Raw genomic sequence first — 25,074 nt, forward strand, 5'->3', positions numbered from 1 at the left:
AAATCCCAGGTAACCAGTGCTAGCACTACGGCCGAGAAAAGGCAACAAGAGATGGTATTTCCAGGGGGAGAGAAAGGATGCTCCCCTCCACAAATGATTTGCAGTACAGTTTGTAGCACAAACTCCCACACCAAGTTCAGTTGTTTGGTCCTGGCTGGTTAAATTAATTGGTCTGAATCTGAGCAGCTGCAGGAGCGAGGATTTCCAGCAACAAAACGACCCGGGGCAACGTCCTGCCTTTCTGCATCACAGAGCGCCCTTCATGCCTCACGCCTGAGGGCTGCAGGGAAGGACAGAGCTCCTGAGTGCAGCTGGAGGCTCGGGAGCAAGGCAGTCTTTGACAGCCCCTCCTCAGCTCCCCGTGCTTCTTACCCACAGCCCTGCAGAGGAAATTGTGCTCATAGACCAAGTTTGCTGCAGGAAGAAGCAGCTGTCTTCATTGGAATACAGCTCTCCTGACTGTGAACTCCCCAAACCTCCCTTTTCTCTTTGCGTACAGGCTGCCATCTCACCAGATACAAAACTGTAGCTTATAAGCAGCCTTGCAACTATAAAAACAAGAGCCCAGACAGGTTCACATGACAATCTGCCACCAAGACAACTGAGAAAGCCCAACACAGCCAGAACACCTTCCAGAGAGGCTGGGTTTATAGAATAAGTTTGAACTCGATCTCACAAAAAGAAAAAAGAAAAAGAAAGCTTTGTAATTTTCTCTCCTCCCCGCCCCCCAACAGGAAACTGTAAGTTACTGCAAGCCTTGTAAATTCCATACTGCAGCAAGTTGACACTGAAGAATTCTTTCCATGTACAATTTGTGTGAGTTAAGAAAAAAAAAAAAATCAAATGCACATGGCTCACCATTATCCTCAGCTAAACGTGCGTGCAAAGCCTCTCCCTTAACTGCCTGTTAAAAAACACCCTGATTTTAACGAGCAGCTGTCATAATGTTACACTGGGATTAGCAGTTCCCAAAAGCAGACTCCCTTTGCAACCTATGCTCCTTTAGTTCATCCCCGGAAGGCAATTCCTTTCTTCATACACCTGTCCAGGTGGGCTAGATTAAGTGAGAAGCTCTGAAAGCAGCAGTTCGAAAGGCCCTAGGCACGGGGAGGAGATAACAAGAAGGGGAAGAGATTGAGTTAATCAGTTGCAGAATAGCTCCTGTAATCTTCTTGATGGTTCTTTCCTCATTCTGCACCTGGATGGACTTCAAACTGGATCTACCTCCGCAAGCACACGGCTTGTAAAATGAAAACTCCAAGGACAGAGAGGGATGTCGACCTGGGGAGACAAAGGAGCTGCAGTTCCAGACATGAAACCCTGCTTTTTTCCAAGGGAAAGGAGCCAAGGATACGCTCGCTTCCTACAAAACCTCCAGACTAAACTCATCACGATTAATTAAATGAAAGCAAGTTTTCTAGGCAACTGACTAGCAGCCCCTTCAAAACAGATCCTTTAATCAGAAACAACCACTGGGCTAACAAAGAAAATACACATGCATGCATTTTCCAGAATAGCCTCTGGTCCAGCAGACTCAACGCCAACCCAGCAACCACCCAGCAGGAGCTCTCACAAGCAGCTCCCTGATCCGTCCCCGTTCGGATGGCAATGTTCAGCAGGGCTGGCTGCAGCAGCTGGCTGGGAACAACCGTGGAGCTGAAAAATGGGTAGCAAAGTGTTATCACCAATTCCTCCCTGTGTCAGCGGGGGTATAACCTTGTTGTGTGCTCAGACCTTGAACGGGCTGCACGTGGCTGCAAGGGTTAACGGTGCTTTGTCGTTTGACTCCAAAATTATCCCAGAGCAGGTGTGGACAGTAAGGTTATTTTCAAGCCAACAGCTTGGTAAATAGCTTAACGCCACGGTCTCAATTGCTTCCAACCAGCGTGGCGGGATGCAATATGTAGGTCAGGGACAAAGTCAAAAAGAAAGGGAAAAATTCTTAAAGCAAGGTCTGCACTTTAATCAGATCTCCTTGATTTTAGCAAGATAAAAGAGTCACTGCCTGGAATGCAGTTATCTCCCAGCAAACACTCCCAGCCTGTGCTTCCTGACATGCCAGGGGGCCGACCGGTCTGCAGAATCCCAGCTGCCCATCCAGCCACAGGGCAGCCCAAAGCTGCAGGTGAGCCCTGCAGTGCCTGCTCTGCACAGCCACACAGCAGCTGTGCTGTGCTGGGGTGGCTCAGACTCACCTTAGGCAGACAGGACGAGGCAGCATCTGGTACTGAGCAATGTGTTTCCTCCAGAGATTTGCAGAGACGCCTGAGAGAGGTGCTGTGCCAAGTGGGGATGTTGCAGCACATCCCACCCCCCAGATGCTGGCAGGCAGCGGAGGGCACAGAGGTGGTATCACTGAGCACTGGCAAGGCAAGAAGCACATGCCAGATAAAACAAGGAAATACAGTGTATCAGGAGCGGATCAAGGCCAGCTTTTAAACTCCACAAACACAGATAAGCTTATGGGAAAGGAGGCTCTAGGAAAGGAATGAAAGAAAGCCAGGAGACGCTCGAGGTGGGGGAACGAGACGTGGTAGAGACAGAGCAGATATGGACTCCTGTAGGTGTGATCTCAGCAGCAGCTCAGCCCCTGCTGCAGCCACATACCCTGCCCTGCTTCATCCAGACCTTGTGCTCAGCCTGGTGAGCTGCTTGCAGAGAGCAGCAGCAGCGGCCTGCCTCGCATCTCACACCGCACACAGCTCTCACCCACACGCACAAAAACCCCGTTAATCCTCTGCCAGGCACAGCGTCAGCTTGTTTTTACTGGAAGACTTGCTCACGTCTGAGAGTTCAGATGTGGCATCTGACTTGTAAGCTTCAGCCAACGTACCTGAGCCAGCCTGGAAACTCCCGTGCCCGGAGCACAGCTCAGTGGAACAGAGGAAGCGCCAGGACACGCTGGGGCAGCTGACGAGTGGCACCATCCAACTGCATACACACACTGTCCTCATCTTTTCAGGAAGGCCAGGCGTACACCTCAGGTTTGTTCCACTGGTTGTGCACAGACCTCAGGGAACTGCCAGAGCTCTGTTTGTTGACAGGGACTGCCAAGAGCGTGACGTGGAGCTGCTCCAGAGCTGCTTCCAGCCACACAGGCACCTTCCAGGAGGACCCCTGCCCCCACACAGCCCCCAGAAGGCTCTCAAGGGATCCAAAGCCAACACACTGAGTCTCTGCAGCAGACCCAGATCCTAACACCAGTACTGCTTCCAATACTCTGGCACGGCTGGTGTTGAGCAGGCTTCATCATCCTACCTCAGAAATAGACTTCCGAAGTTCCCCAGGAGAGCAGTTGTGTAATGGCCTCAAGCTGCACCAGGAGAGGTTCAGGTTGGATATTAGGAAAAACTCTGCAAGAGTGCTCAGACACTGGCACTGCTACCAAGGGAGTGGTGGGTACCACCCCTGGAGGTGTCCCAGAACCGCAGAGACTGGGACGTGGTTTGATGTCATGGTGGGGGTGGGTTGGGGTTGGACTTGGCGACTCAGAGCTCTTCCCAACCTCCATGATAGCAGGATTCTACAGATCGCTTTCACCTCCACACAAGGAAATCCCTTCATAAAGCATCTCCCCTCACTTTCAGTCCCATCACTTCAGCCTCCACTCTGGCAAAGGACATGGATGGCACTCTGGAAGGAGGTCACATACAGCACCTCCATCACCCGCTGCCTTCACTGCAGCATCCTCTGCCACCGCATCATGTCAAGCCCAAACATCAGGACACATCAGGTGCACCCTAAGGGTGGAATTCCATCCATCTGCACGGTGGGTTCTCTGTGTAAGAGATGAATGATGCTCCATTACCTCTACCAAGACCTGCAGCTTCCAGACTGAGGTTCCTCCATTATTTTGCCAGCTGAACTCCACGTCCCTCAGATGTGACCGGACAATTAAAGAGGGAGGGAATGAGAACCCAAGGCGTGCTGCCAGAGTGCCCAGGACACGTCCTCAGGGAGTGCTCTGCCAGAGCAAGCTGAAAGTTATTTCCTAATCTCTTCCACAAATTAAAAAGCAACTGCAATAACGGCTCAATTAGATTTATTTTACCATGGAAATGCTTTAAAGCTGCAGTTAATGCTTCCGTTCAGCCTTTTACACCCTCGTGAAGAGAAAGCGTGGCTGTACTATTCCAATATTATTTCTCAGCCAAGAGAGGGAGGAGGACGTCGCTTGAAACCTACTTGTGCACAAACCCATCTTCCCTGTAAGGAAGGTTTCAGGGCTGAATTCCTTTCGAGGCACACCAGCTAGGAGCAGGAACCAGTCATTTGGGTTAGCCACAGGAATGCACTTAAGAAGGGGGTATGTCCGTGCCCCCAGAAGAAGGTACATAAATATACCAAACTGGGGATGGTCCCACAGGCTCTGCTGGCTTGCAAACTATTTGAACCCACCCTGAAACAACATCCCTGGCAGCAGCAGAGGTGTCAGGGCCGCACCCCGAGCAGCCAGCCTTCGCCAAGCCCGCCAACGAATTCTTGGGTAACACGAGCTGACAAGGATGCAGTTTGTTATTCAGTCCGTGACAGAATGATTCAGGGGTTTCTAAGAGCAGGAAATGAAACAGACAATGAAAGCTGGAGCAGGATGCTAATGATTCACTACACCAGCCGAGCGATGCATTAAGTCTTCTGCAATCAGCTGCAGGGACAGAGCCCACAACATGCTTAGGCTAGCGGAGTGGGATTGGCAGCTACTGCGCCGGCTGAGAGAGCCAGGAAAACAGCTCTGCACTGAAAGGGACTTTTTCAAGGTCAGATGGATGAGTAGGTGATGGAGGGAAGCAAAAACAGCTTGAAAATATCCAGTAAGCCCCAGGTGGTAACACCAGCTTTGTGCAGTGCTGATAATTGCAGCACGGCGGTGGAGGACTCTGCAGAATCCACAGATGATGGTGCACTCGCTTTCTGCCCCAACAGCCTCCTCCCACCCCATCCTACAACACTCTTCCAAGGCCGAGCTCACAGCAAGAAGCCAAACAGCAGGAATGAATCGGTTGGCCAGAAAGAAACACGGGGACTTTTAGGGGAAAGGCAGCAAGGGAGCGGGGATGCTTAGATATGAGGTGAGCAAAAATCCATCAGCAATAGTTCAGTCCTGTGCCAGAAAAGGGATGGGAGCACTTGGCTCTGTCCGAATCATCCTCAGGTTCACCACTAAGCCCCCTCTTGGAAGCCCCATTCCTGCAGCTGAATGCCACGAGGGCTGCACCCCTACAGTGAGCACTGTGGCTCTCGCAGCCATAGAGGGACACCAGAGCCAGAAGGCTGAGAAAAAGAAGATCTGAACGAGAGCCCGTATTTGAACAGTAATAAGCAGGGGGAGATTCAGCAAATGCAACAAATGCTTGAACAGCAAGACACAGTTCAGATTGAAACAGTTGTCCCTGGGAAGTGGCAGGAGCCTTGTTGTGGGAGTCATGGCAAACCAGCTGCAGCAAGCACCCAGCACAAACACGAAGGCTAAGCGCTCCTTTTTCTCCACATCTTGGACTCTCAGAACAGGCAGACTGTCCTGAGCCATTAGAACTTCCTGTCCTTCCAGGAGCATTTGGCCATCAGAGCCCTGCAGCACAACCTTACAGTCAGGTGGCAGAGCTGCACGCTACAGGCAGGCAGACAGAGAAAGCGAGGCACCGAGACAGAGCAAGGACTGCCCTGCACCTCCTGCAGCCTTCAGAGATGCTGCACCAAGACCCTTCACCCCTCCACCCCCAACAGCTGCAGCCCCCAGGAGCTTCCTCCCTGCTTTTGGGAGACACAAGCAGCTGAGCAGAGCCACCCCTACCCCCCCCCAGCTGCACCAATCCTGACCATGCTCCGTGCCACAGCTTACCTAGGATTGCGTTTCTATCAATCACAGCTCACCTCGCCACCTTGACACTTCCCCCCTACCCATGAAGAATCCCTAAGGACCCCACTCAGAGCCTTTTTGTTTTGCTTTCAGGTTGTTTTTGTGGTATTTGTTCTTTCCTGTTGCTTTCTTGATCTTTTTCAAGGTGTTTTCTCAAGGACTTCTCACAGGCGCCATTGTCTGCTACTGCAGAGTCCTTGAAATCACTGTGATGATAGAAGCTATCTAAACCCTTAAGCTAAAACCAGGAGAAAATCTAAAAGGAACACACTGGAAAACGAAATCTGTCCTTGAGGCCAAGAGGACGTTTGCCAAAGCATTTCCTATCTCCCCTCCCCTTCCAAGTATTGCTGCTAGTGTGCTTGACCAGGAGAGCACCTTCTCTCTCCATGTGCCCACCACCCACACCACAGAGCACAGCAGTACCTAACTTACCCACATCCCTCTTCCCGCAAGATTTTTGGGGTAAAGACACATGTAAATAGCATTAGTTAGCATGCAGCACACCGACGAGCAGCGGGATGCCTTCCACGGGTCACAGCTCCATCTACTGACTATTTCCTAAAAGAACAGAGTGAAAACCCTGGGGAAGAGTCGCTTGAAAAGAGCCCCATCCTCTCGGATGGCTGAAGGCATTTTGGCTCTTGGAGGTGAGTGAGAAAGAATCCCTGCCCAAAAGGAGGACACGAATCCCTTTGCTCCACGAAGGCCTCTCTGCACAGCAACAGATGTGGGACTGCATCTGAACGCAGAACTGCAGGTCTTGAGATTGAGGTTTCCAGGGTTTTCACAATTGCCACTGCAGTGGTTTTAGCAGGAGACAGCAAACGCTCACAGCTCAGCATCGTGGCTCAGTTAGGGTGCAAGCCCTAAATGGAAAGCACTGTTTCTTGGCTCTGCTGCTATGTGAAATGTGGCAGCAGCTGAGCACCATGTGATAGGAGAAGAAAATGTCATTTTACAGAGAAACAGCGAGCCCAGAGCGGTGTCACATGTGAAGGCTGGGAAGATCAGGGAACTGGATGAGGATCACTCGAGCCGCAGCCCCCTGTAAGCACCGGGCCCTTCTCATGTCCCTGAACCATAAAGGAGATCAGCCCTCCCCTACACAGAGGAAAGAAGAATAAAGAAGAACACTGCCATGATTTATCTGCCCAGAGGGAAACAGGCTTCTCCAAAGCTCAGAGGAGACCTTATCCTTGCAAGCCTGGTTTGCTGATGAGGTCTCCAGATGAATTCTCTTCTGCTTACCATGTTCCACTGAAAAAGAGGCAGAACTGAATCAGAGGGTTTTTTTTTTTTACAGAGAAATACATACACTAATCTCTCTGAAATAGCAGCCCACCAGAAAGCTGCCCGCGAGGAAGCTGAAGATCACAGGGTCCGGGTTGGAGCTGTCACAAGACTGAAAGATGTGACAACAACTTTCTTTGCAGGCCATTACAGCAGCAATACAGAGTGCTGTCCTTTTGAGAGGCAAAGGGAAGGGTTTGAGGATCCCTGGGCTTTGTACCATGCACACACCTACCACGGGTGCATTAACACCTGAGCTCCCATCACTTCAGCCTGTACAGGCACTGCCCTCCCAGATCCACCCCTGCAGGCTGTTGCTGTGCTCAGCCCTAGGCAAGCACTGTGTTTACACTCCTCTTTACAGAGGTTGGGAGAACAGGAGGCACTTCAGCCCCACCAACCCCATTGACAAACCGGGATCACGGGGCCACAGCCTAACCAAGATCCTCTCTGCAGCTCTACAACAGCTCTAATCCATTGCAGGATCCAAGAAATACAGCTCCAAGGAAGGGGAGCAAACAAAGACAGGCTCACAGCCTTCCAGCTCTCACCTTCTCCTTCCGCCCGTTCCTCATGCCTTTCCTGCACACACTCCAAAGAACAAAAAAGGACAAATCACCTTCTTTCATTCTGGCACAGGGTACCTAACGTCACACTTCCCCTTCCAAATTCAAGTCTGGATTAAAGGCACACGAGCAGCACACTGACAGGAAGCCCTGCTGTGTGAAGCACAGCCTTTGCCACAGATCGGAGCTCCAAACTCAATCACACAAGCACTGAACTGCCCTTGGAGCAGCAGACAAAGCACAGACAAGAGACAGCCAATTCCTGATCCCCATCTGAAGGCAGATTTGCACAAGGCCAATGTTGCTGGGAAAGGAACGTGGCTCAAGGCTCACTGATGGCTCACGGAAGAGTCCAGGCTGTGCTTACACATCCTTCTCTGTATTCTGTCCTTTCCACGTTATTACTTCAGACAGTTCCACCAGAATGGGATCTCTGTCGCTTAGGAGCATATCTGCTCCCACTGCTTACCCTGCTCCTGAACTCATAATCTTATGTGACATCAAAATCATTTCCAGAGCCACCAGTTACAACGCCATCGAGGATTATGACTTCAGGTGCAGAACTTGCAGTGGGAGCAGATGCTCTGCTCAGGAAAAAAAAAAAAATACTTCAAAAATTGTTTCCATACAAATGTCTCTATTAATAAAACACAAAAGAAGAAAAGTAGCATGGCAGCAACAATTGTTGCTAAAAATATAAATGGTTATTGACATTTTCGTGGGGCATCTGCTGCTCTCTGCAGAGCTCCCAGGAGGTACAGAACGTAGTAAGAATTCATACATGATAAAGAAAGAGAGAAGGGAAGCACTGCAGAATAGCATGATGCAGCTCAGTAAGCAGACAATGGAATTTTGGCCAATGCTGCATTGGTATCTCCAGGAGGAAGGCAGAACAAAAAAAAAACAAACCACAAGATCTGGATCCTTGGATCTTTTTAAGGATCATAGAATGGGTTGCAAAGGAGCACAATGCTCATCCAGTTCCAACCCTCTGCTGTGTGCAGGTCACCAACCAGCAGCCCAGGCTGCCCAGAGCCACATCCAGCCTGGCCTTGAATGCCTGCAGGGATGGGGCATCCACAGCCTCCTTGGGCAACCTGTGCCAGTGCCTCAGCACCCTGTGTGAAAAACTTCCTCCTAAGAAGATCCTCAGAGCGCTCCCAGAATCAACCAAGGACTGACTGGACAGATACAAAGCCATCCCAAAAGAATGCAGAGCCTTCCAGAGGCTGTAACAAGCAATCCTGTGTGCCGTTTGATAGGTGGCTAATATAGTCGTAGGCTCTTTGGATTTGATCCTCAGAGACGAGCCAAGTGTAATAAGTCATTCTGAAGCTGGAGAAAGGCTGGGGGGAGGAGCACCCGTTAGGATGCAGTAACAACACCGAGCGATTCCAAATTTGCCAGAGCTTAACAGGGCAAAGCAACTGTAGGTGACAAAGAAAACAGATCGAAGGCGGAGAAAACGCTTTATAGAGAACAAACATCGTGCAAAGTCTGCTGCATGGGAGATATTCTGTAAGGACTGCCGCCACCAGACGACTTCAAAATGCCAGGCGTAATTAAAAGCTCTCTTTTCAGATGCAGTTCACGGCTCAGGCACCAACGTTTCCCACCACGTGAGCCTCAGATCGCTGCGAGGGGCCCAGCAAAATGCATTTAAGAACTGTCAGACTGCAAAGGCAGTTTGTAGCCAGCCTCCCCCAGCGCTCCCCCCAAAGAAAAACCCTTCACAACAAACCCTTGAAAGGCTTTGAATTGCGCTGCCAGGGGATTATCAGTAAGTGACATTTACAAGTGATTAGAGGACCAAGAATTATCTTAGTCACTTGTGGGAAAGGAGGAAAGCTTCAAGGTCAGACCTCTCAGTACTTAAAATGTCGGCAGATGTTTTGTTTACACAAAAAGTGACGTTTGATTTATGATGGAGCTTCCAGGGCTTCAGCTTAGAACTACAGAGAACACGAGTGGGAACGGAATCAAAAACGCATATCATACCTTCAAATATTCCACGGATCAGCTCTTATTAAACTAAGAGGCCGTTTCACATGCCAAGCAGTCACACACTACCTTTTAGCTTCCTGGAACAAGTGCTGCAAGCCATAGAAGCCTTGGCAAGAAAGGAAAAGGAGATAAATCCTCAACAGCTCCAGAAATCCCACACGGATCCCCTCCCGCACTCACCTCCGGACAATGGACTGCTGGAGATTTCTGCAGACAGTGAGAGATTCTCCCATAAACATGTGGCACATGATGACCTCAAGGCAGCTGGCCATGAATGACATCACTGCATCAGACTGCAGAGTCCCGCTCCTGGAGACGATGCAGAGCCGCTGGAGAGAGGAGCAGTGACTGAGGGCCTGGAAGAACTGGGAGCCTGCGCTGAAGTACGGCTGCTCCAGCCTGCAGAGACCAACAAAAGCAAGTCAGTGAGCAGCTCAGCCTTGGGTCGCTTTCAGACAAGGGAGAAGAAAGCACATCCATGGGGGTTTGGCCAACCAGCCTCCCACCATCTCACCCACACACACGAGAACTGTCTGCTTGGGCATTACAAGTTTGGCTTTGCAAACTCAGGCCTCTTGCCCCCAAATGTTGCAATCTGAAGGAAGGGGCACAAGCACAAGGAAAGGCCCTGCGCTGCAGAACCCTGTGGAGAGGCCCTGGCTTAGCAAGATTCCCACAAAACGTGTTGGCTAAGAGGGGCTTTGGAGCCAGATGAACTCCGCCCAGCTTTTGCTACCTGACAGAACTGAGCAGCCAGCATGGATTTAGGGACTCGTTGCTCCAGTGCACCAAGCATGGGTCAAACTGGTCAGCTTTAGAGAGAAGGCAGGCGTGAAAAATTCACAGCACACACGTGGTGACCTTGTGCCTCTGAGCCAACAGCAGCCACCACCAGCCCTGCCCATAGGACGGAAAAGAATCAAAGCTCTTCTCTCCCTCAGCAACAAATACATTGAGCCAACTTCCATCTTACACACTTGGCCAGGAGAACAGGGATTTTCTACCCCAGCACTCCACAGCCTCACCTCCCAGCCCTGAGCAAAGTGACAGAAAAGGCACAGTGAAGCCATGCTTGACCAACAAGGGCTCTGTGTTTTAACTAGCAGCCCATCCGGATGACTTCCTTGCAGAAAACAGTTTGCAGGACACAAGAGCTGCCTGGCGCTGATGCCAGCAGGAGAAGCACGCCTGCTTTGCACAGATTTACTACAGGACCTCAGAGCACGTGGGACTCGCAGTCATTGGGTCAGCAAGGCCAAGAGCTCCAGAAGGTTAATCCAGGAGGTGAGAACAAGCTGTCAGCCCCAAGCTGACCTCCGGATAATCTCTGTGTAGGTCTTTGTAGTCTGGGAGGGGTATCTCGGCAACTTAATCTCATTAGTTGATAGATTCTGTTTTCAAGTCTTGGTCGGAGACTGCCCGAAAAGATCCTACCATCTCTTCAGGCAATAGCTCAAAATGAAGGTGAAGGAAATAGGAAGCTTCTCCCATCTCTCAGCTGTGCGATTGGCCAACTGCCAGCTAAGGACAAAGCAGGGAAGCCCCGCAACCTCTCCGAAGGTTTCTAAGTGACCCTCGGTAGCACAGCCATACTTGCAGTACCGCTTCTGCCCGCTAGATGGCAGCGTTGCTTTGGAATAGCGCCTCAAATCAGTTTCTCAGCCTGGAAAACGGGCAGAGGAAGAAGGGGAGAAGAGCCAGAGAATCAGGGAAATGAAAAGGAAACTACGCTATCAGGAGTGAGTGCTAAGCATTAAAAACTTTTCAAACCTATATCAAACCTCAGGCTTCACTCGAGGTGCGATGACAGCTTACACCAACACACCTGGCTGCTGCAAGGAGACGGCCTTGCTCATCCTCCACCCAAGGCTGTGAGCAGTAATGACGGAAGCACGCACAGCCTCCATTTCTAAGGCTCTGGGAAACACAGAGCCAAGCCAAAGCAAAGCAAAGCAGCACTGCACACCGAAGGCTCCACCCAGACCTCGGTGGTTCCAAGGGGATTCAGCCCTTCAAGGTTAGAGATCCATTCACACGACCCAAGCCATTAAGCAGTCTGATCTCCACCAGCTGCTCCCCCCGGATGGCAGCAGCACGCTCCTCGCCCCTTGCAAATGGGAGGCAGTGAGAAACAAAAAGCCTCGAGATGTTTTAGCTGCCCCAGCTCCTTTCACTGCTGCAATGGCTTAGGAACATGCACACAAACATCAGCCTCAGCTGATGAAGAACAGTTTTGGTCATGCTGCAACGATCTTTGCAATCATAGCTATCCACCATGTGAGGATGACCTCGCTTTTACTACTCTTGTGCATTTTAGACATGTTCCTGTGAATAGAGAATGGCCACTGACCCAACAGGACCAGCATTCCCACCCACAGAAACTGCTTTGGGGAGGGGGAAGAGGAAACAAAACAGCACTTTTTCAAAGCAGTAACTCTGGGGTCGGACTTGGCAACCTTAGAGGTCTTCACCAACCTAAATGACTCTGTGATTTACAGACATCGTGTTTACCAGGGCAAGGAAAGCACCACTGTGAGATGGGTTCATAAGTTCTTTGGCAGCAGTGAAGCTCCTGTATGCATCCTTCAAGGTCAGATCAATGGTCTGAGAAGTGAACACCGACATGACAAATTCTACAGAATGCTTTCAACTTATTATCAAGAAAGGAAAAATATATGCAAAAAATAAGGAGGCAAAATCTTAAATATAAGCCAAAGGTAGAAAAATATCCCAGTGGGAAACCAAACATTATGTTAACTAGACACTGTAGGAGTCCTTTCCTTCCTGGATGTTCAATAAGTGCACACACACACACAGAACATAGCATTTCACCTAGCCCTGAGAGCCCAACACCTCCCAGATAACTTGGGTCTGCTTTTCCTTATCTAAAAGGAAGACAGTTGCAGCACAGAGACTTTAAGCTCTTAAACAGTGGTTAAAAGGCATATCCTGAGCCCTCGAAAACAGCACAAGATGCCTTCCTGTTTTCCACAACTCCAGAGGAAAAATAACTCTCAAGCCATTGCGGCCACTTCTGACCTGCTGCCTGAGCAGAGGATGACCAGCAGAGGAGCAGAGGACCGCTGGCAGTTTTTACACCAACCACCACAAAATAAGCACTCCATCACCACAGCTTCACAAACAGTGCAGATATTCAGTGGCAGCCCCTCACCTGAGATCTCTCAAACACTTGCAGTGCTTCAGCATGTCCATGAGAGCAGACATATACACCATTTTCCCCATCATGCCCAGGTTGGACAACGAAAGAGTCCGCAAATGCTGGCACTGCAATCCAATGCTAACAAGCCCAGAACCAGTAACAATATTTGGCAGCTGTGCTAAGGTGAGGCTCTGCAAATAAGTCAGCTGGCTAATGGCAGCCACCTCCGAATCCCCCACACTTTGTGCTCGGACACAAGGAGGCAGAGAGTTCCGAATTGCTGGCTCATTGCGGGGCATGGCAGAGGAAAAACTGGACCCAATTATTTCTAAGGTTTCCAAAAACCTGAGGCTTCTCATCAGCGTCCAGAACACTGAAGACTCCAGCTTCTGACATGCCTGGTCTGCTAAGTTCCTTGGATACGTCTGCACCCCCACACGGGTTTTCTTTCCAAACGTTTGGGGCGCCGCGTTAGGCTGCGTGGGGGGCTTTTCCACGTTCACAGCAACATCTGTGATGGAACAAACTGGCAGTGCTAGCGAGAGTAGGTGCTTTAGCCTGGACAGGAGCTGGCACAAATGGTTCCCTATGCTTTCTGAGCTGTGGTGGTGAGCTGCGGAGAGGTTGAGGTGTCTGAGGTTGCAGCAAGAGACTACCAGGCTTTCCAGAATGCTACTGTCAATGTCATCTTCTGCTCTTCGAAACAAAGACTCTGGAGCCAGGCAGTGAACACAGCCACTGAGATTCAAACTGGTCAAGCTTTTAAGGTCCTTCCCACCATTAATAACTCTCTGGATCAGGTGGCCACCAGATAAGGTGCATCGGCTAAAGCTGAAGTAGAAAGGGTTGTTGAACTTCAAGTGTTGCAGGAGCCCGGAACCATTAAGCCAGGCTTTGGGCAGCTGTAAAGCATCCAGGCGTACATTTCGAGCCATCGAGTCCAGAAGGTTTTTAGTGGCTCCCGTCTCAGCAAAACTACCAGGGGCAGAAATAAGGAAGGCGTGAAGGTTCTCAGGAGTCCGATCGCTCAGCACAGCCAAGTACAGCCTCACCACCTCCTGGTTAACATAGCCAGGGGCCAGCCTGGCGTAGAAGACACGAAGGTTCTGGTAGTGGGGCACATTGCTCTCGCCCACCATCAGCTGCCCAGACAGCATAAAACCTTCTCGCGAGCGATCGAGGATCTCAAAATAAAGCAGCAGTTTCTCAAGGCTGGTGCAGCAAGGAACAACGCCGTACGATGGAGTGTAGAGGGTCTGCTTCAGCTCTGACACGCGGCTGAGGGTGGCTTTGCACTCGCTGCTGAGCTGACTGGCATCAAAGCCCGGGTTCACATCAATCGCCAGGGAGCGCAGGTGCTGAAGCGTGGACAGCATCTTGGAGAGACGGAGAGAGGTGACACGGCACCCGGACAGGTTCAGCTTGACCAGGTTCTTGCACCGTGTTATGTGATCAGTAGTGGAGCTGGGCAGCCAATAGCACCCAGCCATGTTCAGCTGGTGAATCTCTTTTCCAATATCCCTCATCAGTTGCTTCACTTTGTCCTTGTTCACCTGGGCTCAAACAAAACCAGATTCAATGAGACACGAGACAGTCGCACGCAGTGGGTCAGTTTCCCATCTGAAGATGGGGACAGCACTGGTTAGCTCTCACCGTATGCAACTCATCCGAGGGTTTTGGACCACAAGCACATACCTCATTAAAGCATGGCTTTGTCAGCCACGCTTTGGACTCTTAAGATTAGAATTCCTTCAGCTTCTTAGTCTGCGCAGTTCTGCATTACCGACTGAGAGGCTAAACCTGTCCTCCACCCCACTGTCAGCTGCTGAACAACGTCCATTTCCCAACAGCTAAACTATTCCAGCAGAAATAGCTGAAACCAGCTGAACTGGTCGATAGCAGCACAAATTAAAAGAATACACTCATTCTCCTTCATCCACTTTCTTTTGGAAACAAATAAGAGAGGCTTCTCTTTGCCTACAGCTTGGTGATGCAGTCTTCATAAAACATATTATGCTTCATCCCTAAGTTTGTGTTACCAAAAGTATACATTTTCTGAATTAGCTGACTGCGTGTCTGACAAATTTATTTGCACAACACAGAAAATATTTACTTTCATTTTAGTTTCCATAAACCCAGAGAAGTTGCATAAAATACCATCAGCAAAAACTAAGGGAGCACAGAGCTGCCCTAACAAAGCCTTCTGGAAAACAAATGCTTTTATAAAACTGTTTATTGTTTGTTCAGTTTCAGAGTTCAAAAGCAGGACGTGCATGCAGACACACTGAGAAGCCCTACTTCTTGATATTTTTTCAAGTCAGGTTTCTCTTCATAGCTAATAGAAGAAGCAAGCTACTCTCCCCACCTTATAGTCTTTCTGAAGTAAAACTGTATGGGTTAGGCTCTTATCAAGGCAAAGCATTGAGAGCTTCCTGCAGGTCTTCCTGACGTTCAGGACCAGGTCTGTGCAAGGGACGTAGCTTAGGATGTGCAGAAGGATCTCATCCGAGAACTCCATCAAGTTGATACCATTACTTTCCTCCTCACTCTCCCCACTCACAAGATCCTAAAAGAAATAAGAGGGGGGGAAAAAAAGAGGAAAAAAGACAAAAAAGAAAAGCAACCAGCTCAGAGACTTCAGCAAATCTTATGAGAAAAGAGATACTCTGAGCTTCAGAGAGATTTGCAGAGTGAGACAAAGCAAAAGCAGAACACAAACCACCTGCCTTGAGAAACCGCTGCCCTTCCCTCAGGACACAGCAGCGAGGTACTGCAAAGCCTCACACAAAGCCATGGCAGCTTCACTCGCTCTCTGCTTTGAGCTGCTTCAGAACACGAATAAAAGTGTTTATACTCATTCCCCTCCTGCCACTCACTTTGCAATTGGCAGTGGCAGCCCTCAGTGCAGCAGGCAGTTCCTTCCACGTTTTTCCTCTAAGAGAAGCCCATCCCGATAACCTCACCGGTTATGTAACCGTTTACAGGCTAAAAAAATCCCTGTGCAGCCAGCATCACGCTGCCCATAGCCATCCCAGCGAGCTCACAACGCGGCCGCGGGCCCCAGAGCCGCTCGGGATGGCTGCAGTCCCCCAGCAGCGAAGCACCCGACGCCCCTCTGCTCCTACCTTTACCCTGGGGCTCGGAGGCCCGCAGCCCGCCGGTGGCTCTGAGGGCAGCCGGGCCTTCAGCTCCATCTTTAACGAAGATGAATCACCGTCCGTTAACACCGCGCCATCCCCGAAGGGCTGGGCTGCTCCTGTCCCACGGCACGGCCCTACACAACGGCCCGGGGTTCCCCAAAGGAACGCCAGCCACCCGCCGGCCGGGCAGCCCGCCCCCGGACCCGCGGGGCTGAGCCCACCGCCAACCCAGCCGCTCGCCGCGCCGGCTCCTCCCCGAGGGGCTCCGTCTCCCCCGAGCGCTGACGGCCCCACGGCTCACCTCTGCACGGCGCGACATGGCGGCAGCCGCGGGGTCCGCCGCGCCCGGCTCAAGCCAGCCGCCTCCCGGCCCCGCTCCGCAACGCCGCACGGCTCTTCCGGCGCTGCCATGACCCGGCTTCCGCAGCCCGCCACACTTCCGCCACCGCCATCTTGAGCGTGGCCACGTGAAGCAGAAGCGTGGGGGCGGCCTCTGCGCGACGCCATCTTGAGAGCGGCGCCGCCATGTTGGGGGTGGTAGCTCTCTCCTCCGAAAGGAAAGTCACTGGACATTTATATAATTAACCCGGACTTTAATGAGCTGAATCTTCCCCCTGTGGCTGCATTTCCCTGTGGGAAGTGAGCTTGACGTGTGCTGAGGGCCATGCGGAAGACATCCACAGCTGCTGTGGATGCAGCCATTCGTGTAACAGTGGGCTTAGCCCACTGTCAGCTCCCGGCCTCGAGAACAGACAAGACGGCAGAGCTGGGATTCCCAGTGTGTGCTTTGGGAATATTGTTCATAGAAAATGTGTTACAAACATGAGCTATGGAGGAAGATGACGAGGTGGCTGCTTTCTTCCTCTTTGCTTGCTGCCATTTAAGGCCATGAACAAGACTGGGGATCGGTGGGATTAGAGTTTAGGAAATATCGAGTGCCCGGGCCTGTTTTGCTTCCAGGCCTGTGAGCAGGATCCTGGCGTGCAGAAGCACACCCTCCTCAGCCCTGAGGTGCGGGACAACTTCAGTACGAGTACCAAAATTCACTTTTCTGTCACGTTTCAGTTAAACAGAAGATAATGACAAATTCAGCACAGAGGCCCCTCAGTCAGGGCTGGCTTGTTTGACATTTAAACAGAACACCAACCTACAGTACTTGCAGTCAGCGGGGAAAGCTGAGACCAAGGTGGAGAAAACTTGCATTTCCAGTGCAAATGTAAATAAGATCATAAGCAGAGCCCACAAGCAGAGTCAAAGCCCTGCCCAGTGCCAGGTCAGCTGGAGCAGCTGGTGTGAGGACTAGCCATGGTTCCCTGAGCCCTGGGCTGTCTGTGCACCAGGCAGCAGTTGCCAACCCCAGATAAAAGCTGGGAGCTGAGACAGGTTAAAGAACCTCTCCAGGAGAAACCACGCTCACAGCATTTGTAAGAGGAGCTGAGCTCGGTCTGACGGCCCTCTGAGCAAACGAGCAGTGTAGATAAGACATGAGGCTGAATACGAGGCAGCAGCAGGACATCAGATGGGCTGTAAAGGAGGAAGGAAGCAAACAGCTACTCTGAGCGCTGGCATTTCCCTTGATGGTTGCTGGGAAGCTGTCAGTGGGTGAGTGCAGAAACCTTCCCTGCTGCTCTTTAGTTCAGGAACGCTCTTCCCACCGCTGGCACATGGGAACCTCCTGTGAAAATGGCATCAGTTCAGTGCTGGTCTGTCTCCAGGCAGACTTTGATCATGGTGTGACTCATACAGTTTTCCTAGCCCAAAGAAGGCAGGTGCATACCGTGCTGTCCCGGTCCAGGAGGGCAAACAAACAAATCTGGTGCTGGTATCAAGATATTGTGTTCTGTACAGCATCTCTTCACAGTTCATGGCTGGACAGACCTGGTGATTTATTTTTTTTTTTTTTCCCCTGGGAAACTCTTGAGTCATTTCTCTCCTGTGGTTCTTCTTAACACTGATAAAGTTTGAACATCTCAACTTTCTGTCAGCATAATGAAAGCTTGGTGGTCAGAGCGCTTTGTATGCTTGGGCAAACTGCTGTCTCCACTGCTGTAAATGGTTTTCGGTGCTTGATACGATTTAATACAGTAAGGCCTGCTAAAGTAGATTACGGATGGGTATAATACAAGCCAGGACAGGCTTGAGGTCAGCATTCTCTCTGCAGAGACCAACTTCAAAGAGCAGGGCTCCTCCTCCAGCCGCTGTCTCATCCATGAACTGACACCAAGAAAAGCCCGTTTTCTGAAACCGTCACTTTGTGCCCTCAGAGGGGACTTCCACGAGGAAGCCAGTTGTGTTTGAACGTCCTGGGAAATGGGACATTTGCAGGCTGCCAGTGTGCTCTAACAAGAGGACAGAATCCCCCCCAGCCAGGGGCCATTTTTGGTCAGCGCTCCCTGACAAAGCTTGAGGCAGCCACACAAGGAGGCCCTTCAGGGCTAAATCCTGAGAGCTGCAGCCGTCTCCTTTGCCAAGGACATCACTAATTCCTGGCAGTGGCTTGATTCCGTAAGCAGCTCAGCGAGGTGACTTTCCAGGTCACCAGCTAATTGCAGGTGAAGTGCCAGCCACTGTCTCCAGCAGGAGCGAAAGTTGGGAGCTCTGAGGGAAGAAAAGGAATAAAACGTTTGCTCAGCTCCGTTCAGTTGAGCCAGTTCCCCCTGGGCAGTTAAAGGGAGGTGAGAAAGGGCTGGGTGGCCTGCAACAGTCTGTGGCTGATCCCTGCTGTCCCTGCAGCCGCAGAACTCCCAGCACATCACAGCCTAAACACAGAGATGGAGAAGCTATGGTTAAAAAAAATCCCCCATCTCCAATGCCCATCATTTCTGATAGGAAACCACCTGGCTCCCCTCCGCTTGTCGGAGTTGGGAGCAGTGAGTAATGCTTGCAGGCTTCCCTGCCCAGCACCACATTCTTTTCTCCAGCATGTAATGGCCCCAAAGGAGGCATAAAGTGAGCCTTGCTGGAGCAGCCTGCGGAGTAGCTGTGCACGCCATGGCCTCATGCTGGAGAAGGGGTGGGAAGGGCTGCAAAATGCTCAGCCTCATTTTATTGGGGGGCTGAACGCCTGGAGCAGCAAGAAAGATAGGAAGAAAGGAAAAACGAAAACCCTGTGAAGTGTTAACTGAAAGCTTTGCTTTCTGCTCTTTGAAGCATACAAAATCAGCTCAGCTCCCCGGCCCATTACTCTCCCTGCACCCTCTGCTCTCGACCCCAGGCACTTTGCAGCTCCTTGCCTTGCTGCCACCATCCTCTCCGCAGTTCTTTGTGCCTCAGCACATTTTTCACAGCAATCAGTGGTTGTTTCAGGGAAGACTGAAGGCAGAAGAGCAGACATGCCCCATTTCCCTGCCGCCATCTCCTCTCTCCTCCTGGCCTTTTTCCTGCTCCACTCCCACCAGCTCCCTCCCCAGCGGCTGCTGCCGCCTCCTCCTCACCCTGCTTCCCCAAGACCCCGGGTTATTAGCACAGTTTGGGCCCCTCCCCAACCAGTTACACCTTGCTCCTTTCAAACCAGTGCTTCCAGTAACTCATATGCCTGGCCCAGCGTCTGCACCCGCAGCCCTGCCAGTCTCCTGCCACACTAGCGCAGCCAGAAGGGAGGCTGAGGAGACAAAAGGAAGAAACCAGCAGGTCCACCCTGAGCACAGCGTGACGCTGGGGAATGATGAGGCCAGGCAGAGGATTAAAAGAACCCATGGAGCTTGTTCCCTGCCTTTCATCTGCTGTGAGCATGACACAGTCACAGCCATTAGCTCTTCAAAGCCAGGCAGGTTGGAGGAGCCTCGGGAAGCCAGCGTGTCCACAAGCAAGGCTGCGAGGACTTGTCTGCTTAGGCTAGCAATGCAAAGCGTCACCTGGCTTTGCTCTCCCTAGGCCCTGACCCTGCAGCCATGTCACTGCACCAGTGAGAGCTTCCTCTCCACACCCTTTCCCAGCCCCACCCCTGCAGTGATGTCTAACAGCCCTGCTCTCAAAATCCATTCCATCCACTTTGCTGAAGACTTTCTCCTGCCTCCACCTGAGGAGCTGCTCCACCCAGCAGGCAGCTTGCCTGAGCCCAGGCCTCCCACTTTCCCCAGCTGAAGCAAAGGCAGAGCAAGCTGCTTGCCTGGAGATACCTGAAACTGGAGGACAGAGGCCACAAGCGAGACACTTCTTGGAGGAAGAATAAATCGTCCCATGTCAGGAGCCAGCTGCTCCTTGTTACCATCACCACCCCACCGCTGTCAGGTCACACACAGAATGAGGGTCACAGGAAGCAGCACAGCTGCAGCCCCACTGAGCCCAGCTCTCTCCTAGAGCTCAGCCCACCCTCATCCAACCCTACAGAGTGCACTGATGGCAGCTCAGGACAGAACTGGAGCCAAACTCCTTGCTGAAGTATCATCATGGTTTATCCAGCCTGTGCACCAGACAGCACCAGTATGCACCCCCCAGATAGCTGATCCACACAGGCTGGGTAACAGCAGGAACCAACCGTCAAGAAACATCACAGAAATAAAAACCAACACCAGTCAAGCCTCTATTGTGTGCACTTTTATTTGAACTGGTCTTAAGTCAGTGTACAGGTAGCCCCTCCCTCCCCCACATACTGGCACTTTACTCCTAGGCTGTGGGGGACTGTAAAGCCTTCATTCACATCTATCACTGGGGAACACAGCCCGCTTGCTTGACAAATCAAAAAGGATCAAGTGTGTTTTGTTTTTAAGGCGGAAGATACAAAAAGACACTTGTTGGGTTACATAATTTACAGACAAGCAATTATCATCTAACACCAGTAATGGGTACTGGCTCCTCCCAGCTGGGCTGTTGCCTTCACAGAGGCGAGTAACTTCCTGTAACAATGCATTATAACAATATTTGGAATGACTATTAAAAAAGAAACAAATGTACAATCAAAGTCCTCAGATGCATTGTAGAACTTTGGGGGCGTTCGCTCCAACATGTTTCATTTTAAGACTGCTGCTGACACCTTCACCATTCCAGTTTTTTAATCCTGAGTCAAGCGCCAAAAGAAAAAACAAATAAAGCCATGCCAATCTCGTCTTGTTTTATGCGCATTTATGGGTTTTGTTTCATCACAAGGGTGTGGGTGTTGGTAACAGTCCGGTTTAGAAGCATTTGCGGTGGACAATGGAGGGTCCGGATTCATCGTACTCCTGCTTGCTGATCCACATCTGCTGGAAGGTGGACAGAGAGGCCAGGATAGAGCCTCCAATCCAGACAGAGTACTTGCGCTCAGGTGGGGCAATGATCTGCAGGAGAGAACAACTGGTCAGATGCAGTGTGATGGCACACACCCCTATGCACAGCCCTGTGGCACTCTGCTACCCAATTGCTTTATCTGGCCTTGGCCAAGGCGCTCTCTGGTCTGAGCAGGCTTAAGGCACAGCCTCACACAGAACACCCTCCTCCCCCACTCACAGCCAGCACTTAATCTAATTACTCACACAGCTGAGTGGCTGCCACCCTGCCCAGAGCAAGGCCATAAGGCTCCACCACTAAGACAAAGCAGTTTCCATCTTCTGTAGTAGTTTAGTTTAGCCTCTTCCACCCACACTGCATTAAGAGGTGTGTGAGAAAGAGCCCAGGGCTCCAGCCTACCTTGATTTTCATTGTGCTAGGTGCCAGGGCTGTGATCTCCTTCTGCATCCTGTCAGCAATGCCAGGGTACATTGTGGTACCACCAGACAGCACTGTGTTGGCATACAGGTCCTTACGGATATCCACATCACACTTCATGATTGAGTTGAAGGTAGTTTCATGGATACCACAGGACTCCATACCTGTGAGCAAAAAGCAGCGTCAGGTCAGTGAACAGTTCAGAGACAAGGAAGCCAGAGGACTTACTACTATGGGAAAACAAGAGAATCAAAGACCTCATAGTAGGAAACAACTCAGCCCAACAAAGCCATGGCTGACAGGCCATGTTCTACTGACCTAGGTACCTCAATTGTCCTCAGGCTGAGGAAGAAAAAGACTGGGGTGGAATGAGACAGACCTGCTAAGGGCCAGCAGTATTACAGCAGCTGACCAGTCTGTAAGTCACTCTAGGCAGAAGGGGCACGGAGCCTCCTGAAAGGAGTCAGACTTACCCAAGAAAGATGGCTGGAAGAGGGCCTCAGGGCACCTGAACCTCTCATTGCCAATGGTGATGACTTGACCATCAGGGAGTTCGTAGCTCTTCTCCAGGGAGGAGCTAGAGGCAGCTGTGGCCATCTCCTGCTCGAAATCCAGCGCGACGTAGCACAGCTTCTCCTTGATGTCACGCACAATTTCTCTCTCGGCTGTGGTGGTGAAGCTGTAGCCTCTCTCTGTCAGGATCTTCATGAGGTAGTCCGTCAGGTCACGGCCAGCCAGATCCAGACGGAGGATGGCATGGGGGAGGGCATAGCCTTCATAGATGGGCACAGTGTGGGTAACACCATCACCAGAGTCCATCACAATACCAGTGGTACGACCAGAGGCATACAGGGACAGCACAGCCTGAATGGCTACATACATGGCTGGGGTGTTGAAGGTCTCAAACATGATCTAGAAAGATAAGAAAGCACTGAGTCAAGCAGAATAAACCAAGGTTCTCACTGCATGCCTCCATCAGTCCATGCATGTGGTTTTACATTTGTCCCTAGATAAGAGGCTTCTTTGCTCCTCTAGGAGATATCAGCACTTATCTCACTTGGTCTCCACCCACACCTGCCAGGTCAGAGCCTGAGCAAGGACACTGCTACCAAAGGCCCATCCACATGACACAGCAAGGAACAAAACAAAGGCCAAGAAACTACAGTATAGTCACACGAAGATGGTAAATGGATTAGTGCCTAGTCAGAAACAGCAGTTAGACAAGTTGCTAGTTCAGTTTCAGAGAAAGTCAGCTTAGAGCAAACAAAACCTGTCAAGGTCCAGCAAAGGGGAGACTCAGGTCAGGAAAGGAAAACCCTGTAAAGATGGCAAAAAGGGAGAAGTGGTGAAGGCAGATAGAGGACAACATGGAAGAGGAAAGCCAGCCTGCAGCAGTGCCTGCTGTAGCTCCAGGCTCAAGCATTTTACACACCTGTGTCATCTTCTCTCTGTTGGCTTTGGGGTTCAGGGGAGCCTCTGTGAGCAGCACAGGGTGCTCCTCAGGGGCTACTCTCAGCTCATTGTAGAAGGTGTGGTGCCAGATCTTCTCCATATCATCCCAGTTGGTGACAATACCGTGTTCAATGGGATACTTCAGGGTCAGGATACCTCTTTTGCTCTGGGCTTCATCACCAACATAGCTGTCTTTCTGGCCCATACCAACCATCACACCCTGCACAACAAAGAAAAAGCGTTAAGTTTAACTGACAGGCAAGCTGCAACGGATGAATAAAGTTTTCTTCCAAAAGCCACACCTTTAATTACTACTAACACCCTTCTGCCCCTACGACACCAGCGAAGGGACTGTGCCAACTGCTTCAACACAGGAAGCTCTGCAGCAGGCTGTGCACTCAACCAGTTACTGTTGCAGGGCAGCAGCCTCTCATGCCAGGCATAAAAATAAAAGGGCTCCCTGAGGCTTAATGTCCTCAGCAGAACCACTCCCACCGAACGCTCCTCTCCATTGTCTGGACGCAGCACCCAGCCGTCGTTGCCGTACCTGATGTCTGGGGCGACCCACGATGGATGGGAACACAGCACGGGGAGCATCGTCCCCGGCGAAACCGGCCTTGCACATACCGGAGCCATTGTCAACAACGAGCGCTGCAATATCATCATCCATGGCTGGCTGCAGAGGAAGAAAGCAGAGAAAGACATGAGCGCCGCCGGTCGCACAGCAGAAGCCCAACCTCGCCCCGTTCCCCCGAAGGCGGCCGTATCCCCACGGGCAGCCCCGAGGCCGAAGACACAGCGGGGAGAGGGGAGGCCGTTCCGTTCCCCACCCATTTCCTTCCTGCCGCTGCCGCACCGCTTCGCCCCGCGCCCGCTAGAGGGGGTGCGGCGGCACCTCCCAGATTTCGGCGCCGCACAGATTTGGGACAAAGGAAGTCCCTGCGCCCTCTCGCACGATTACCATAAAAGGCAATGGCTGCGGCGAGCCGCGCCTCGACAGCCGCCGGCGCTCCGGGGGCCGCCACGCCCCGCCCCCGAGCCCTCCCCGGCCACAGCCGCCCCGCCCCGCACCCCCACCTGCCGCCGCCCCCCGCCCGGCACGGCGAGCTCCGCGCCACGCCCCGCACCCGGCCGCAGACGGAGAGCCGGGCTGCGCTCAGCGACCGGGCGGATGGCGGGGGAAGGGGGGGGTACAGCCCAAGCACCGCACCGCTCGCCCACCGCCCCCCCGCACGCAGCCTTTGTTCCCCTCGCGGCCCCCCGCACCGAAGGGCGCCGCCCCCGGCCGCGCCGCCCGCACACAGCGGGGCGCACCAAGCCCCGAGCCGCGCCCGCAGGCACCGGGCGGCGCGGAGCCGCACGCGGCGCTCCCCGCATGCACGCACACGCACAACCCGTACAAAGATCCGTCCCGGAGCCCCTCAAGGCTTCCACGCAGCCAGAGAAAAGAAACGAGCGATCATTAAACCAAGCGATGATCGCAGCCCGGAGGATCGGGGCCGTGCCGCCCGCTCACCTGTGGGAGTAACGCGGTCGGTCAGAGCCGGGGCGGGCGGCGCGAGGCAGCGGCGGAGCGGGGCACGGGGCGAAGGCAGCGCGCAGCGACTCCCGCCCGCCGCGCGCTCCGCCTTTTATAGGGCCGCCGCCGCCGCCGCCTCGCCATAAAAGGAAACTTTCGGAGCGCGCCGCTTTGATTGGCTGCAGCCGCACCTCTCCGCCTCGCCCCGCCCCGCCCCTCGCCCCGCCCCGCCCCGCCTGGCGCGCCCCCCCCCCCTTCTCGCCCCCATCGCTGCACAAAATAATTAAAAAAAATAAATAAATACAAAATTGGGGGCGGGGGGGGAAGGGGGAGATGGGGAGAGTGAAGCAAAACGTGGGGGCTCGGCTCGAGGCGAGCGTGTGGGGCGGAGGTGTGACGTGCCCCTCCATCCCCCCCCCTTTTTGATTCCACAGTGCTTTGTTGGGGAGGGGGAGCGGGGT

At 52.2% G+C, this 25,074-nt stretch overlaps 2 protein-coding genes across 6 annotated transcripts in view; both read right to left on the bottom strand.

The window, feature by feature from the left end:
• FBXL18 (F-box and leucine rich repeat protein 18) overlaps positions 1 to 16,387 on the bottom strand; it is a 28,345-nt gene extending 11,958 nt beyond the window's left edge. For 3 of the 5 annotated variants that reach the window (XR_006182504.1, XR_006182503.1, XR_006182502.1), the window contains exons 1-4: positions 16,006 to 16,159; positions 15,246 to 15,446; positions 12,893 to 14,433; positions 9,901 to 10,119 (exon numbers count right to left, since the gene is read on the bottom strand). Coding sequence is in view for 2 of the 5 variants with exons in the window: in XM_042892381.1 (XP_042748315.1) it covers positions 7,105 to 7,117; positions 9,901 to 10,119; positions 12,893 to 14,433; positions 15,246 to 15,446; positions 16,006 to 16,074 (2,043 nt within the window). In the remaining 3 variants the exon portion in view is untranslated. Of the gene's footprint in view, positions 1 to 6,294; positions 7,118 to 9,900; positions 10,120 to 12,892; positions 14,434 to 15,245; positions 15,447 to 16,005; positions 16,161 to 16,321 lie in introns of those variants that run through there. The other 2 variants (XM_042892381.1, XM_042892380.1) reach the window with 2 other exon arrangements.
• Positions 16,388 to 20,541: 4,154 nt separating this feature from the next.
• On the bottom strand, positions 20,542 to 24,694 carry ACTB (actin beta). Its single transcript, XM_042892382.1, has 6 exons — positions 24,611 to 24,694; positions 23,642 to 23,770; positions 23,075 to 23,314; positions 22,116 to 22,554; positions 21,625 to 21,806; positions 20,542 to 21,275 (listed from the first exon to the last, which is right to left on the bottom strand). The coding sequence occupies exons 2-6, from the start codon at positions 23,762 to 23,764 to the stop codon at positions 21,132 to 21,134; spliced, it is 1,128 nt and encodes a 375-aa protein (XP_042748316.1). The 5' UTR covers positions 23,765 to 23,770; positions 24,611 to 24,694; the 3' UTR covers positions 20,542 to 21,131.
• Between the last annotated feature and the right edge of the window lie 380 nt (positions 24,695 to 25,074).

Source organism: Lagopus leucura, unplaced genomic scaffold (assembly GCF_019238085.1).
Source record: "Lagopus leucura isolate 7727_CA_CO unplaced genomic scaffold, USGS_WTPT01 102-5_obj-0_obj, whole genome shotgun sequence".
NCBI lineage: Eukaryota > Metazoa > Chordata > Aves > Galliformes > Phasianidae > Lagopus > Lagopus leucura.

Coding starts and splice junctions, on each gene's coding strand:
- ACTB (XM_042892382.1), bottom strand. CDS start 23,764: ATGGATGATGATATTGCAGCGCTCGTTGTTGACAATGGCTCCGGTATG. Junction 23,315..23,641: donor TGGGTCGCCCCAGACATCAG/GTACGGCAACGA, acceptor TTTGTTGTGCAG/GGTGTGATGGTTGGTATGGG. Junction 21,276..21,624: donor CTAGCACAATGAAAATCAAG/GTAGGCTGGAGC, acceptor TCTCTCCTGCAG/ATCATTGCCCCACCTGAGCG.